Consider the following 14,006-nt stretch of genomic DNA (forward strand, 5'->3'; position numbering starts at 1 on the left):
TAGAGGCAGCCTAGAGAAATCGGCATCAAAGCAGCTTCTTCATGGAAGCAATATGCTTATGAAAGGGGCCAGGTGTATAATAAAGTTATTGTTAGCTCTGTTCACATAACATATCCTTCCTGCTGCGACCTGCATCTCCTCATACAAGTGGGCAAGGGCATCTCTGAAATGCCCTTTCAGAGGTGGGATGTGGGTATTACTGGTGGTGGTGGTGAGAAGGGGCTCTGCAAGAGGGAGGCGAGGGTCTGGGCTCTGTGGACTGGGACCTCGAGGAGGGAATGTGGTTCACGGAGGGGGGAAAGGTGTGAGAATCCAAAGTCCCTCGCTATCCTGGTTCCAACCCCCTCCAGGAAAGCCCCGCCTGGAAGCGTCCTTCCTTTGTGCGCCCCCCTCGCCCCCCCGGCCCCCCCGCCCCCCCCCCGCCGCCGTTCCACCCCTGGAATCCGGCCGCGGGGTCTCGGCTCCCCCTTGCTGGATCCGAAGACAGCTCACCCAGCAGAACCCCGGGGTGAAATCGTGTTGGGGCGGAGGCGTCGAGGATGGGCAGAATTAATCCAACGTGGGCGGGCCGGGCGGACAGGATTACGGGGGCAGGTCAAGAGGGGCAGTGTGCGCAGCCTCTCCCCCCCTCGGCCGGAAGATGGATGATTTTCGGGGACTGCTATCCCAACGCCCCAGCTCGCTGCAGGGAGACGTCAGAGCGCTCGGGGCCGCGGGAGAAGAGCCCCCCGCCTCCCCCCCCCCCCCGCCCGGGCTGCCGTATAAAGTCGGGGCCCCGTGGCGGCGGCGGCGGCGGCGGCGGCGCTCTCCGAGTCCGGGTCCTCGCGCCACCGCTCCGTGGGGAGAGCGCACCCCGCCGGCCTCACCGCGCGCTCCAAGGGCTTCCCGCCGGGACCATGCGCGGCCGCGAGCTCCCTCTCGTCCTGCTGGCGCTGGTCCTCTGGCAGGCGCCCCGGGGGCCGGCCGCCCCGGTGTCGGCGGGCTCAGGGACCGTGCTGGACAAGATGTACCCGCGCGGCAACCACTGGGCTGTGGGTGAGTGTCCCGCGCGCTCCAGTCCTCGGCGGGACCCCAGCCGTCTGCCGCGACCTTTCCACTCCGCTCGCACCGGGCTCCACGCCACACCCCGCCCCACCCCCCTTGCCCGTCCTGGGAAGCCGTCGGTCCCCGAGCAGCCTCGGGCTGCGCCGCTGGTCCTTTCCCGCTCCCCTCCCTCTTCCCGCGGGCGCCCGGGCCGGCTCCCCCGACAAGCCAACCTGCCCCCTCACCTACCCCACACCTCCTTTTATCCGCCTGTTGGTAGCCTTGTCTCGCACGGTTCTGTCCTTGAACGACGTGGGGAGCCGGGTCCCCGAGCGCGTCCCGGAGCCCCGGAATTCCGACCGCCGGGAGCCGGACGCGGGCTGCGCCCCGGGCGCCGCGCAAAGCCACAGGTGTGGGAGCCGGTCCTGGGGGTCCCGGGCTGCTCAGCGAGCGCGCCCGGCATGCCGCCCCCTTGTCTGTGGCTCTCCTGAGCTCCCTCGGTCCTTCCGCCACTGCGGCGATTTCCTCTCCGCCGCCTTCCCTCTCCCCGGCCCTCCCTCCTTCCCTCTCGCAGGCTCCGGGCGCCCGCTCCCCACGCCGATCCCGGCCTCTCCGTCCCCGAGCCCCCGCTGTCCTCCGGCTCTCTAGATCTGCGGCCTCCCCTAGCTCCTTCCCCCTTCCCTCTGTCCACACGTCCTGGCCTCCATGCCCCGGGCTGGGAGGCGCGCCGGCCGGGCCCCGGAACCCCAGCGGCGGTGGGGAGGGCGCCCTCCGGGGGGCGGGCAGCCGGGCGCGACCCCACGGCTTTCCGGCAACTGGCCGGAGGGTAGCGGCCCCGCCACCCCGCGCCCACCCAGCGTCGCTCCGGGGCTCTCCCCCGCGCCCGGCATAGCCTCTGTCTGGCCGATGCAAAGCTTCCAGCTTCCTCCGAAGCCTCCCCAGGTAGCCGGCTACCACGGCCCCAACTCTTCCCCAGAAGCTGGTCGATCCCACAGAGATTTAAGGGGTGGTGGTGCGGGTGGTGCTGGTGCGGGTGGTGTGCGTTCCACTATTTCCTTAGCCATGTACTGGTAGTCGGGGAGGGTGTGTTGGAAAAAGATGCTAATCCCAACACCAGCCCAGTCACAGATGGTGTGAGGATCGGGACGCATTTATGGGAAGAGGTGAGGCTGACCGGTCACGTCCTCAGCTCCTCTGTGTTGCGTATCCTCTGTCAGAGAAATCCAGAACTCGGGGTTGCCACCAGGGTAGTCTTCATTGCCGAGTTCCTGAGGTCCCAGGGATGAAGGTATTTGCGATCTCTGAGGGGACACCCGGAACACATAGAGGAGAGGTTGGGATGGGTGAAGATGAAAAACCCCACCCTCAAAGAGAGAAGGGTATTTAGAAGGTATTCCAAAGCCGAACCTAGAATTCATGCTTTAAAAGGATTTCTGGGAATTTAGACCTAGTGGCCATTGTCCAGTCCGGCCACCAGCCAGTGGGCTGGAAAGGTAGAATGAAAGTCCCAGATTTCCAACCTCTTTTCGCTCATTCATATTTTTGGACTAAAAGGCTTATTATGAGGCAACCCGTACAGGCCAAAAGCAGGACAAGAGAGTCATCTGGGCCCCTGGAATCATGTTGTTTCTGAAGCAAGCCCACGCTGATTGCTATAGTTCCCCAGTGCGCCTGTCCCCCGGGTGCTTAGGAGGTCTGGCATTGAAACACCCTGCATGGGGGGCACTCGGGCATTCCTAATCCAAGAGCACGCTAACCAGTGGCACCCCCCCCAATTTTCTTATTTTCCTATGTGTTCTTGGAAGCACTCTTTTCCCTTTTCCTCTCTTGGCCAGCTTTGCAGAGTTGATGGAGAGAACAAGAGACAGAGGGAGGTGAAGTAGGAAATCACAGTTGGGTCTAAAATAACATGTGATTGAGAAAAAGTTTGCTTTGGAGAAATGTGCTCTCTGGGAATCTGAGCACTCATAAGCAGGAACAATGTTGTTAGATTTTAAATTTAGCTTTCCACTCTCCTAAGGAAATGCCTGTCCTCCTCAATCACTGAAGACGTGCAGTTTAGTTTTAATTATATCAAACTAAAGCTACATATTGCTGTCCATGAGGAAGCTGTCAGCACAAATTTGCAGGTTTGTTAAGGGAATTGCTTCTTGCAGCTGAGAGAAGCATGGTGCAGCAATGGAAAGCAAGTTAACAGATGGAAAACTTAAATTCTTATCTGGCTTGATGTTTCTGGAAATGTTTTGTTTGTGCAAAATATAGGTATGAGAATACAGGTCGTGCTAACTCTCCGCTCTGCTCCCATGAAATGCTCCCGGTCGTGGCTCTCACACTGACGTCACGAATGTCCTGGAAGGTTGAATTCTGAGACACCACTGTTCAGCGGCAGAATGGCTCTCTGTGGGAGTGTTGCCCCAGAAACTGTGAAATGTAGTTTAAGGATCACTCCAGAAAAACTAGCTCTCAGAAGTGCTCAACACTCTGTGTCTTAATGGAGATTTTCCTAAGTTGGGGTGATCTTCAAATTTTGAGTTAAGAAAATTCATTTATGTTTCAAGCCTGCTGTGGTAGTGGTATTTTTACGTGATTAAAAGGGACAAAAGCTTTTATTTATTTATTTATTTATTTATTTATTTATTTTACTTCGGGGCAAGGTTTTATTTTTTTCAAGGGTCTGCCTTTTGTCTAGGCTGAGATCTCTATTACTATGATACGGAGACATAACAAGTGACGGGAGAAGTGGAAGTGGGCGGAGCATCCGTGTCGCCATGGAGACGATCATTTGGTTGGTAGTATAGCCCTCTCCAAAGTGAAATAGGACCCAGGCAGTGGGTTCCCTGGGATGTTAGAGACGGTGCACTTCCTTCCCTTAATGACCAGTCTCTGGATCTGGGGGTGGGAGTCTGAACACCACCCACCCACCAAATATGCAGATCTATACGCTGTCACGAGGAACTATATTAAATCAATCACAGAATGGTGGATTACTTTTATCTCCCCGTTTTACAAAAGTCCACCAAATTATTCAGGCATGATAAAAATGGAGTTCTTGTTTGTAAAAACAGCTCCATTGCCCCTCTGCTTCGTTGGCCATGGCACCTTCCTCATTTCTAGCATCCTAACTAGACGAGAGCAGAGAGGGGGGATAAGAGTGACCAAGGTCATTAATGGAGCATCAGGTTCTAATCCTGCTTTCCCATCATCATGATTCAATTTCCTCCATACAAATAAAGCCAAATGCTTCATTGCTTCCTGGGAAGCTGTGCCCCATAATCACTGTTATGACTAAAAGCCAGGTGATTTCATGGATATCCGGGTACCAACCCGACCAAGCAGATAATGGAGGAGCCAATCCTTCAAGATTCCAATCCTTCAGGTGGGACCGTGTCCTCAGTCAGGTCTTGAAATTGTGTGAGGTGTCATGTCATAAATGACAGGTGCTCACACTGCAATGCAGTAAGACCTCACTTTAAGGCGCCCCAATACTCACAGAATTAATTTTTCTGAGTCACATAATGAATCATGATACACTGATACATGATCCCTATTCCTTTTGATAACGTTAGAAAGCGCTTTGTAGACATTACCCTTATTTCCGGACCCCAGAGTGATTTCTACCTGCCTTATATTTTTAGGGAGTTCAAAGACACTTCCAAGCAGTATAATATAGTAGAGTCTTGTCTGTGAGCTGATTTTAATCCTAGAATCTTTGCTTATACGTGGGTTACCTTTGGCAAGTCGCATTTGCATCGAACCTATTGTGGAATAGATCAAATGAAATGTCCCGTAAAGACACGCCAACAATAAAGTCAGGGGGAGGGCTTCTCTGTTGGTGGACGGAGCTCTTGCCATTTTAAGTGGCTGAGGTCTGTTGAACCTTATTCCCACGAAGTTTGCCTTAAATACATCTAATGCCAGACAACATTGGAGCCACAGAGAGTTTTCCTTGTGAGCTTTAAATCAAAAGCATCATAGCTTTGGGGCGCCTGGGTGGCTCAGTCGGTTAAGCGTCTGCCTTCCGCTCAGGCCATTGTCCCAGGGTCCTGGGTTCAAGCCCCGCATCAGGCTCCTTGCTCTGCGGGAAGCCTGCTTCTCCTACCCGCCGCTCCCCCTGCTTATGTGCGCTCTCTCTCTGTGTCTCAAATAAATAAATCTTTTTTTTTTAAGCACCATAGTTTTACTAGTATTAGGATTTTAAAAGTACTATAAAATCCAATTGCAGGGAGATGGGAAAAAAAGCACTGAAGAAAGTAAGTAAGATAATGTGGGTATTCTTAGCAAGGGGCTAAGGTGTTAAGAATGCAGACCTTGAACTCCCTACCCACTTCTGACACCGTGGCTATCCCCACTTGCATACATGAATTTCTGCATTTTTAGTGGCCTGGCCTCCCACACAGCAACTTTTCTTCATTTATATGGCAAGTGCACATCGCTGGAGCCACGGGTAGGCTTTCACTGACCGTTTCAGACATCTAGGAGAAAATTCTGCATTTCTGTGACTGAGAATCGTTGCTCAGAACTTGTTTTCACCTTGTTTTTCATTACATACTCAACAAATGAATTTCTAGGTGACAATTCCTAGATTCAGTCTCAGCAAAAATTCTAAGAAAGTTTAAATGAAAAATTCCATTGGTACATGTGTATTAGAGCCCAGAGGAAACCAACGTCCTTTTTAATCACACGAAGAAAAGCACCAAGACTCTTTCTTTTCGGCAGCAATTTAGAAGCAACTCAGGAAGACGTTTAACCTCCATCATTCAGCTGGGAGTAGAATTGGTGGCAACATTGTAGATATGGAAGGTTCCTTAGGTTTCATCTAGTCCGACCTGTTCAGTGTAGAGTTGAGGAAATTGAGGACTGGGGATGCTCAACACTTGGCAGAGGTCACCTAGCTGGTTAGTGGAGGTGCTGGGACCAAACCCAGGGGTCCTGAGCTGTGGTTGTAGGTTGTGTTCAGCTGGTTGCACATTCTGAACAGGCAGTCATTTATGAACTAACGTCTGATACGAAAATGCTGTTTATTCTGCACTTCGGAGGAAGCAGGGCAAACTTAATTGGTGTCCTTTGCAATTTCTTGTTTTTTCCTTCCCCTGGGTTTATTGGTGGTAGTCTGTTTTTGGTTTTGTTTTCACAGGGCACTTAATGGGGAAAAAGAGCACAGGAGAGTCCCCATATGTTTATGAGGGAGCAAGCCTGATGCAGCAGCTGCAAGAGTACATGCAGTGGGAAGAAGCTGCAAGGAATTTGCTAAGTCTCCTAGAAGCAAAGGGGACCAGAAGCCATCAGTCACCTCCCCCATCTGCTTGGGATTACCAGGATGACAGCAACTTTAAAATCCTAGGTTCAAAACCTAAAGGTATAACGTACCAGGTGGGAGAGGGCGAGGGGGTGGGGTGGGGTGGGGGGTGGAGGTGTTTGGGGAGAGTTGGAAGGAGGTTAGGTTTGAGCAGAGAAGAATAAAATTGTTTACGGTGCAAGCCTTCAGAACCACTTAATTAAGCTGACACCAATACATGCTGAGAAATGAGTAGACACTTCCCGTAATTTTCTTTCGACATAATAGATGATTTTTCCTCTTAACAAATCGAAGGGGTATTGGTTCCAAACTCCAGTTTAGGAGTATAATCAGTAGTCATGCTGATTAGTGATTGTGCATTGATGGGATTTTTTTTAATCCAACAGGCCCTCCCAGAATATTTTGAAAGGGAGGCCAAAGATTATTTGAGTCAATCCCTATGTTTATTTGTTTTAATTTTTATTTAAATTTTAGTTAGTTAACACACAGTGCCGTATTGCTTTCAGGAGTAGAACTCAGTAATTCATCACTTACATACAACACCAGCACTCACAACAAATGCCCTCCTTAATCCCCATCCCCCGTCTAGCCCCTCCCCCACCCATCTCCCTCCAGCAACCCTCAGTTTGTTCTCTATCATTAAGAGTCTCTTATGGTTTGTTTCTCTCTTTTTTCCTCCCTTCCCATGTGTTTATCTGTTTTGTTTCTTAAATTCCACATATGTGTGAAATCATATGGTATTTGTCTTTCTCTGACTGATTTATTTCACTTAGCATAATACACTCTAGCTCCATCCACGTTGTTGGAAATGGCAAAACTTCATTCTTTTTGATGGCTGAGTAATATCCCACTGTATATATACACCACATCTTCTTTATCCATTCATCAGCTGATGGACATTTGGGCTCTTTCCATAGTTGGCCATTGTTGATAATGTTGCTGTAAACATCGTGGTGCATGTGTCCCTTGAAATCTATATTTTTGTATCCTTTGAGTAAATATCTAGAACTGCAATTGCTGGATTGTAGGGTAGCTCTATTTCTAACTTCTTGAGGAATCTCCATACAGTTTTCTGGAGTGGTTGCACCAGTTCGCATTCCCACCAACAGGGCAAGAGGGTTCCCCTTTCTCCATATCCTTACAATACCTGTTGTTTCTTGTGTTGTTAATTTTAGCCATTCTGACAGGTGTGAAGTGATATCTCATCGTGGTTTTGATTTGTGTTTCCCTGATGATGAGTGATGTTGAGCATCTTTTCATGTGTCTGTCAGCCATCTGGATGTCTTCTTTGGAAAAGTATCTATTCATGTCTTCTGCCCATTTCTTAACTGGATTATTTGTTTTTGGGTGTTGAGTTTGATAAATTCTTTATAGATTTTGGATACTAGCCCTTTATCAGATATGCCATTTGCAAATATCTTCTCCCATTCGTAGCCTGACTTTCAGTTGTGTTGATTGTTTCCTTCACTGTGCAGAAGATTTTTATCTGGATGAAGTCCCAATAGTTCATTTAATGCTTTTGTTTCCCTTGCCTCCGGCAACATGCTCTACATTTGTTTTTGATGAGAATTAGTGGAAGGGATTGTTCACATATGCTTTTAGAAGAGAGGACTCTGAGGACACCTGGATGGCTCAGTTGGTTAAGTGTCTGCCTTCGGCTCAGGTCATGATCCCAGGGTCCTGGGAGCAGGCTTCCTGCTCAGCTGGGAGCCTGCTTGTCCTTCTCCCTCTGCTGCTCCCCCTGCTCGTGCTCGCTCTCTCTGTCAAATAAATAAATAAAATATTTTAAAAAAGAGAGAGATAGCACTCTGGTTTGCTACCTTTTATGCAAAAGAGCACTTCTTTATATTTCTTCTGAGATTACCTAGTTTGGGTCCCACACTAGTATTTTGAAACTTGGTGAACATATCTAATCAACTGATTTGTCCTGTATATGGTCTTGTAGAAGAGAGGGAGAAAGAATTATACCAAACTGGCACTGCTTAGATAAAAAGACAGTAAATGGGATGAAAGAGAGAATAAAATTTATAGGAGGAAAGCAAGGCCACTGAAAATGAAGTGATTCTCATTAACCTTTAAGAAGTTTCCATGAAATTTGTATAAAAAGCAAAAATAATAGTCACAACTCTAGTAATACTAAGGATAGCTACTTCCGTTGAGTGATTACCATAATCCAAGTCCTGGGCAAAGCAGTTTGCCTCCACTCTGTTCATGCTCACAGCGGTCTTAGGAGGAAGATTCAAGAACATTTTATTCCTCTCTCTCACATAGCTTTTCACTGGTGAGAGCAAGGGCAGGAGCCCACGCGGGCTCCGTGGACATGTGAAGTGTCTGCTGGGCAACGGTGGGTCCTCATGGATCTTAAATATGAAGGATGCAGGATCCAGTGGTGGCCTTGCTTCTCACTGTTTCTGACAATAATACTGTGTTTCACTCGCAGAGCTTGAGGAACTGCCCCCTTCACTCCTTCATGGTGATTAACTCTTTGATTGATGGCCCCTTTGTAGAGGTTCAGGGCTGGCTTTCCCAAGCCTCAGCCGGCTTCTCTGGAGGGAGGCTCTATGTTTCACTGCGCTTTGGTCTATTGTGGATTCTCGATGCTAAACACAAACGGAAAGTTCATTTGTTGCATTAAGCACCTAGGGAGAAAATCTCTAGTAGCCTTTATTCAGAAAGAAAATCTGGATTAAACCCACCGATACAGAAATAAGTAGCAACTTTGTACAAAGCTCCGAGTGATTCTCTTGCCCCCACCTGTATTATTGGGGTCAGCTCCCTTCTTTGTGGGTGGGTTACAGGGCTCTGAGGGCATCGGGAATTTGGGATGGACTTCTCAGCCCCTGGCTGAGGTCTTTTTTTTGTCAGGTGACTTGATGGACTTCCTGGGGGTAGATGTCCAAGAGCAGCACCTTCTTTGTCTGAGGAATAACGATGATCACCAGCACAAAACCCCCAAAACCAATTTTACAAACACTGAAATGGACTTACACTCCCAGCTCGTTTCCTTTTTGAGTGAAACCCCAATATCCACTTTGAATTGCTTTATTCTCTCAACTCTGGCTCTGCATAACTTTGGAATGTTTTTGTTTTTTGTTTTTTTTAATTCAGCTCCTGCGGCGCCTGGGTGGCTCAGTTGGTTAAGCGGCTGACTCTTGATTTTGGCTCAGGTCATGATCTCAGGGTCCTGGGATCGAGCTCCCCATCGAGCTCCCCATCGGGCTCTGTGCTCAGTGGGGATTATGCTTGAGATTCTCGCTCCCTCTCTCAAATAAATAAATAAATAAATAAATTTTACTCTTTATTTATTTATTTGAAAGAGAGTGAGCGAGAGAGCAGGATTCTGGGATCATGACCCGAGCTGAAGGCAGACGCTTAACCGACTGAGCCACCCAGGTGCCCCTAAATCTTGTTAAAAAAAATAAAAATTCAGCTCCTTCCTTAAAAATCAAAGTTTTCCTGTCATATTCAGAAGAATATTCTGTAAGCTGCGAAGCCCATCATGAAATAGCTCCAAAAAGATCTCTGAGTGGTTTAGTGTGGGGTGGACTGAGTGGGCCGTCACAGAGAGTGTTTCAAGGGGACAATATTTATCAGTATTCATGTGACACAGGAGAAACTAAGTCATCTTTTTATAATCAGGCCTCAATTTTCTACTATTTTTGTATGTTTTGTTTTTCTTCTTTTTGTAAGTTTAGGAGGCCCATCCCATTTCATTCCACCTTTTTTTTTAGACTTTATTTATTTGAGAGAGTTCGCATAAGGGGGGGAAGGGCAGAGCAAGACTGGGAAGGAGCCTCCCCGCTGAGCACAGAGCCTGTTGTGGGGCTCAATCCCACGACGACCCCGAGATCATGACTGGAGCCGAAACCAAGAGTTGGACGCCCAACTGACTGAGTCACCCAGGCGCCCTGCATTTTGTTCCACCTTAAGTTGAATAATGAACTATTATACACATTGGTACCATTCTTTTGGATATATTTCTCAGTGATATGAAAAAAATTCAACAGTTAGTGTAGTTGTTGCATAGACCAAAAGAGTTTATCACTCTTCCTGCTTTGGAAATTCCGTCTTAGTGAAAGAATGTTGATATGCAAATTGAAAACATCTTACAATTCTTACTCACAAGAGGGAGTACCAAGAGAATGGTTCTATTAGAAATCCATATATTGCTCAGCGTTAGAAAGAAGTTTAATAACTTAGCCGAGCATTGCCAGAAGTAGCAGAAGGAATTTTCAAAGGCTGAAGGACTTTTCTTAACATTAAAAACTATCCACATATGCTCTCCTCTCCCATTTTAGTAATAAAACATGAAGTTCTGTTGCCAAATCTTCCAGAGCTGTAGTCAGAAACTCTGAGCATCTTCCTATGTTTTGGTGGCAGAGAGATTTACTTAATTCAGAAAAGACTTGTATAAATGTGCACTGAATCTAGACTACTATATCGTGGCAAACGAGCTCTGGAACATTATTAACAATTATGGCCAATCATTTTCAAGGTTAACCTTCATCTTTTAACTGTACCCTTATCACAAAAAATTAATGGAACTTTTACCCAATGGTCTCTATCAAGTCAGCCCCGTGGCCTAATCCGTAATTCTAGATGTGGCTGTGGATTGTCTTGAGTTTCAATGAAGGTTGAAGTGGGCCTTCGGGTTCCTTTTGTAATGTGGACCTAGACCATGGTTCTTTACAGCCTTTGTTTTTTACTTATTTGGTGGACAGGAAGAAAGGGGCCCAGGGAGTGCACTGGAGAAGCTGTTAAGGAAAGGAAGTAAATGTATGAGTTTGCCCTCACTTTTAAGGGATGGCTCCCACTGTCCCATCAAATCAGCACAGAGAATAGAAAGGTTTTATTTCTTAATATGTGAAACGCTCCAAAGGAAGTTCCAAGTATAGGAAAAGCAGCAACATGTACTTGAGAATAACTAAAAATTCCCTGATTACCTTGACAGTTGCTATGAAGGAGCAGAGTGAGGTCACCCCCACCTCAAATATAGCCCCGCCCTCCTGCCTCTGGTCCTTGATCTTCCTAGGTTACCAACTCCTCTTGTCATGGTAGCTTCACCTCCATTCCCTTGAGCCAAACAGCTCAGATTCAATATTTTGAGCCAATGTGGGGGCTTCATGGATCCTCACCCACCTCCTCTGCCGGCCCCTTTTATAACCAGTGGCTCATATTGCAAGATGGATGGAAGCATCTTCAGGCAGGCTGGTGACCCTTAATAGTGCAGCCCTGGGCACATGGAGAAAAGCAAAACTAATTGGTCTGTGTGGGAATTGAACCCCAGACCCTGGCCTCGTTAGCACCTGGTCAAAATAGTTGAGCCACAGAGCAGGTAATAACTGGCCTGAGACTATCAGTAGTTCCTTTATTAGAAACAAATGGCAGGTCTGGCCGCTGGGGAACCTGAACGGCCTGAGAATCTTGGAAGGCGTAATAAGCTCGAGTCTGGTTGAAGGGCGTTTTCTCATCTCAGCATATAAAGGGTGCTGTATGGGAACAAAGACGTATTTTAACATTACAACTACTCATTCTTTCTTCAGTCTGAATTTGAACAGAAGCCACAATGAGCAAACCACAATAAATTTAGAATTGGCAGAAATCCAAATTAGCTCCTGTTCCCAAGTTGCACAGCACCACCCCTTGCAGTCATGGCTTCGTAATGTGCCGTCATGTGTTTCATAAACTGGCTTTGATTTGTGCAATGAGGCATTGCCAAAGTAAGCAAAGTAAGAATTAAGATTCCATATTCGCTAATAGTCCTCCTACCCCGCTGACACTTTAGTAACAAATTCCTGGCGATGATACATTTAATTTCCAACTTTGGTCAAAATAGACCTGAATAGTCATATCAGGATACAAGGTAGGCTAATAGAACAGAAAGAGGCAAACATATAGTGGCTCCGGAAAGAGGAAGTCAGTTTCTCTCTCTCTCTCTCTCTCTCTCTCTCTATCTCTATCTCTATCTCTATCTCTATCTCTATCTCTCTCTCTCTCTCTCTCTCGGGGACAGCTGTGGTTCTCCGGCATGGACATGCTCAGAATCTCCTGGAGGATTTCTGAAAGCCCAGATCGCTGGGCTCCACCCCCAGAGTTTCCAATTCACTAGGTCTGCGGTAGACCTAGGAATTTGCTTTTCTAACAAGCTCCCAAGTGATGCTGATGGTTTGTTGGGAATGTATTTGCCTCTAGCAGTAGACCTCAGAATCGCTAACTATGTTTGCTTCTGTCTTTTTAATATCTTTTAAGTTGGTGGACTCTCTGCTCCAGGTTCTCAACGAGAGGGAAGGAACCCCCAGCTGAACTAACCAGGACAACAGGCCTCTCTCAACGAAGCAAAGCAAAACCCTTAAGAGACTATGTTCTACCGGCATCAATTCTACTGGATCATCAACAAGATTTCCTTTGTGCAAAACACTTAACTATTCTTGTATCTTTCAACCTTAACTAAATTCATGATTTTCAAGCAGCATCTTCTGTTTTGAATTTGTTTGCTGTGAATAACTGTCCATAAGGAGTCTTCCAATTAATGCTCTTTACATCTAAGCTATTTGTCAATTACATTCTAGTCCCCACCCTGTTACCATTCACAATAAAAAAACTTAAGCACATTGTCCAAAGGGCAGGTAGTTCTCTTATTTCAATTCCAAGTGAAAGGATGTGGCAGAGATTAACAAACAGCTTGATAATGAGCTTGTGTGCTCACTGGTGAAGGCAGACTGGCTTTTTAAGTCTCCCTCCTGAAGGCCACTTACTGAATCCTCGTAGTGACTTACAACTTTCTAGAGGCTTCAACTAGAAGCTCATATTCCCTTATCCTTACCATTGCATGGGCCAGGCTGAAGGTAGAGGCTTAATCTTCACTTAATAATTCCCATTTCTTTAGCCCTTACCATAGGTATTTTGCTAATGTTATCAATAACAGTTTTATAAGCTGAGAATGAGTCTTCTCACTTAATAGATGAAGAAACAGCATTAGAGAGGTCAAGTGACTTGGCCAAGGTCATATAGTAGATGGAACTGGGATTCAGACATCCAACGTCATGAGATGTTCTGTAGCATTTAACGTTGTCCGTATTACCTTGTTTTTAACCTCCCTTTCAGTATATTTAAGCCTAGCAAGTAGTGCTCTTTCTTCAAAATCTCATTGCCAATCTGGGAGGAAAGTGGCCCCCACAGGCAGATTTAGTCAGCTCCACAACAAAAGGAGAAACTGAATTCGAGAGATTCCCTTCCATTTCCAGAGAACGTGGCCTGGTGGTTGGTATCACTCACCGGTTCCAAATTTATCATGACATTCACACATGAACAGATTTTAAAGCTTCTTGCCATATGTTTAGATTTCCTTCATTTGGGGAAATCACATTTGAAACAGTAAAGAGATTTATCTTGCTCTTGTTTTGATTGTCAAAAAGAACCACGAAGATGTGATGTTTTCTTTCTAATTTCTTTTAAAACCGCGTCGACTCACAGCTTACACAGAGCCAGCCCTGGGGAGAGACACGAAATGTGTCGTCAGTGTCCTACCACCGTCTTCTTCCTGGGGCCCTCCTGGTATCTTTCCCAAGAACTTGATCCTGAGCTGTGTCAGCTGAAGTCATCCAGGCAGCTAAGGATCAAGGGGTAAGCCCTATCACCAGGGTTCGCCCTTCGGAAGGGACACTCGTGAAGATGAAAACAGTCTTCC

General features: G+C 47.1%; 1 protein-coding gene across 2 annotated transcripts; it reads left to right on the forward strand.

The window, feature by feature from the left end:
- Positions 1-747: 747 nt before the first annotated feature.
- LOC113912964 (gastrin releasing peptide) lies at positions 748-13,641 on the forward strand. 2 transcript variants are annotated; one of them, XM_027576889.1, is made up of 3 exons: positions 748-1,035; positions 6,158-6,393; positions 12,569-13,641. In XM_027576889.1, exons 1-3 carry the CDS (start codon positions 897-899, stop codon positions 12,620-12,622), a joined length of 429 nt encoding a protein of 142 aa, XP_027432690.1. In that variant the 5' UTR covers positions 748-896; the 3' UTR covers positions 12,623-13,641. The 2 variants fall into 2 exon arrangements, with proteins under 2 accessions (XP_027432690.1, XP_027432691.1); XM_027576890.1 differs by having other exon boundaries at positions 6,158-6,379.
- The last annotated feature ends 365 nt before the right edge of the window (positions 13,642-14,006 follow it).

The sequence above is a fragment of the Zalophus californianus genome, chromosome 14, assembly GCF_009762305.2.
Source record: "Zalophus californianus isolate mZalCal1 chromosome 14, mZalCal1.pri.v2, whole genome shotgun sequence".
NCBI lineage: Eukaryota > Metazoa > Chordata > Mammalia > Carnivora > Otariidae > Zalophus > Zalophus californianus.

Bases quoted from the DNA above. Each gene is read 5' to 3' on its own strand.
- LOC113912964 (XM_027576889.1), top strand. From the start codon at position 897: ATGCGCGGCCGCGAGCTCCCTCTCGTCCTGCTGGCGCTGGTCCTCTGG. The intron at 1,036-6,157 runs GTGAGTGTCCCG...TTGTTTTCACAG, and splicing joins CGGCAACCACTGGGCTGTGG to GGCACTTAATGGGGAAAAAG. The intron at 6,394-12,568 runs GTGGGAGAGGGC...ATATCTTTTAAG, and splicing joins CTAAAGGTATAACGTACCAG to TTGGTGGACTCTCTGCTCCA.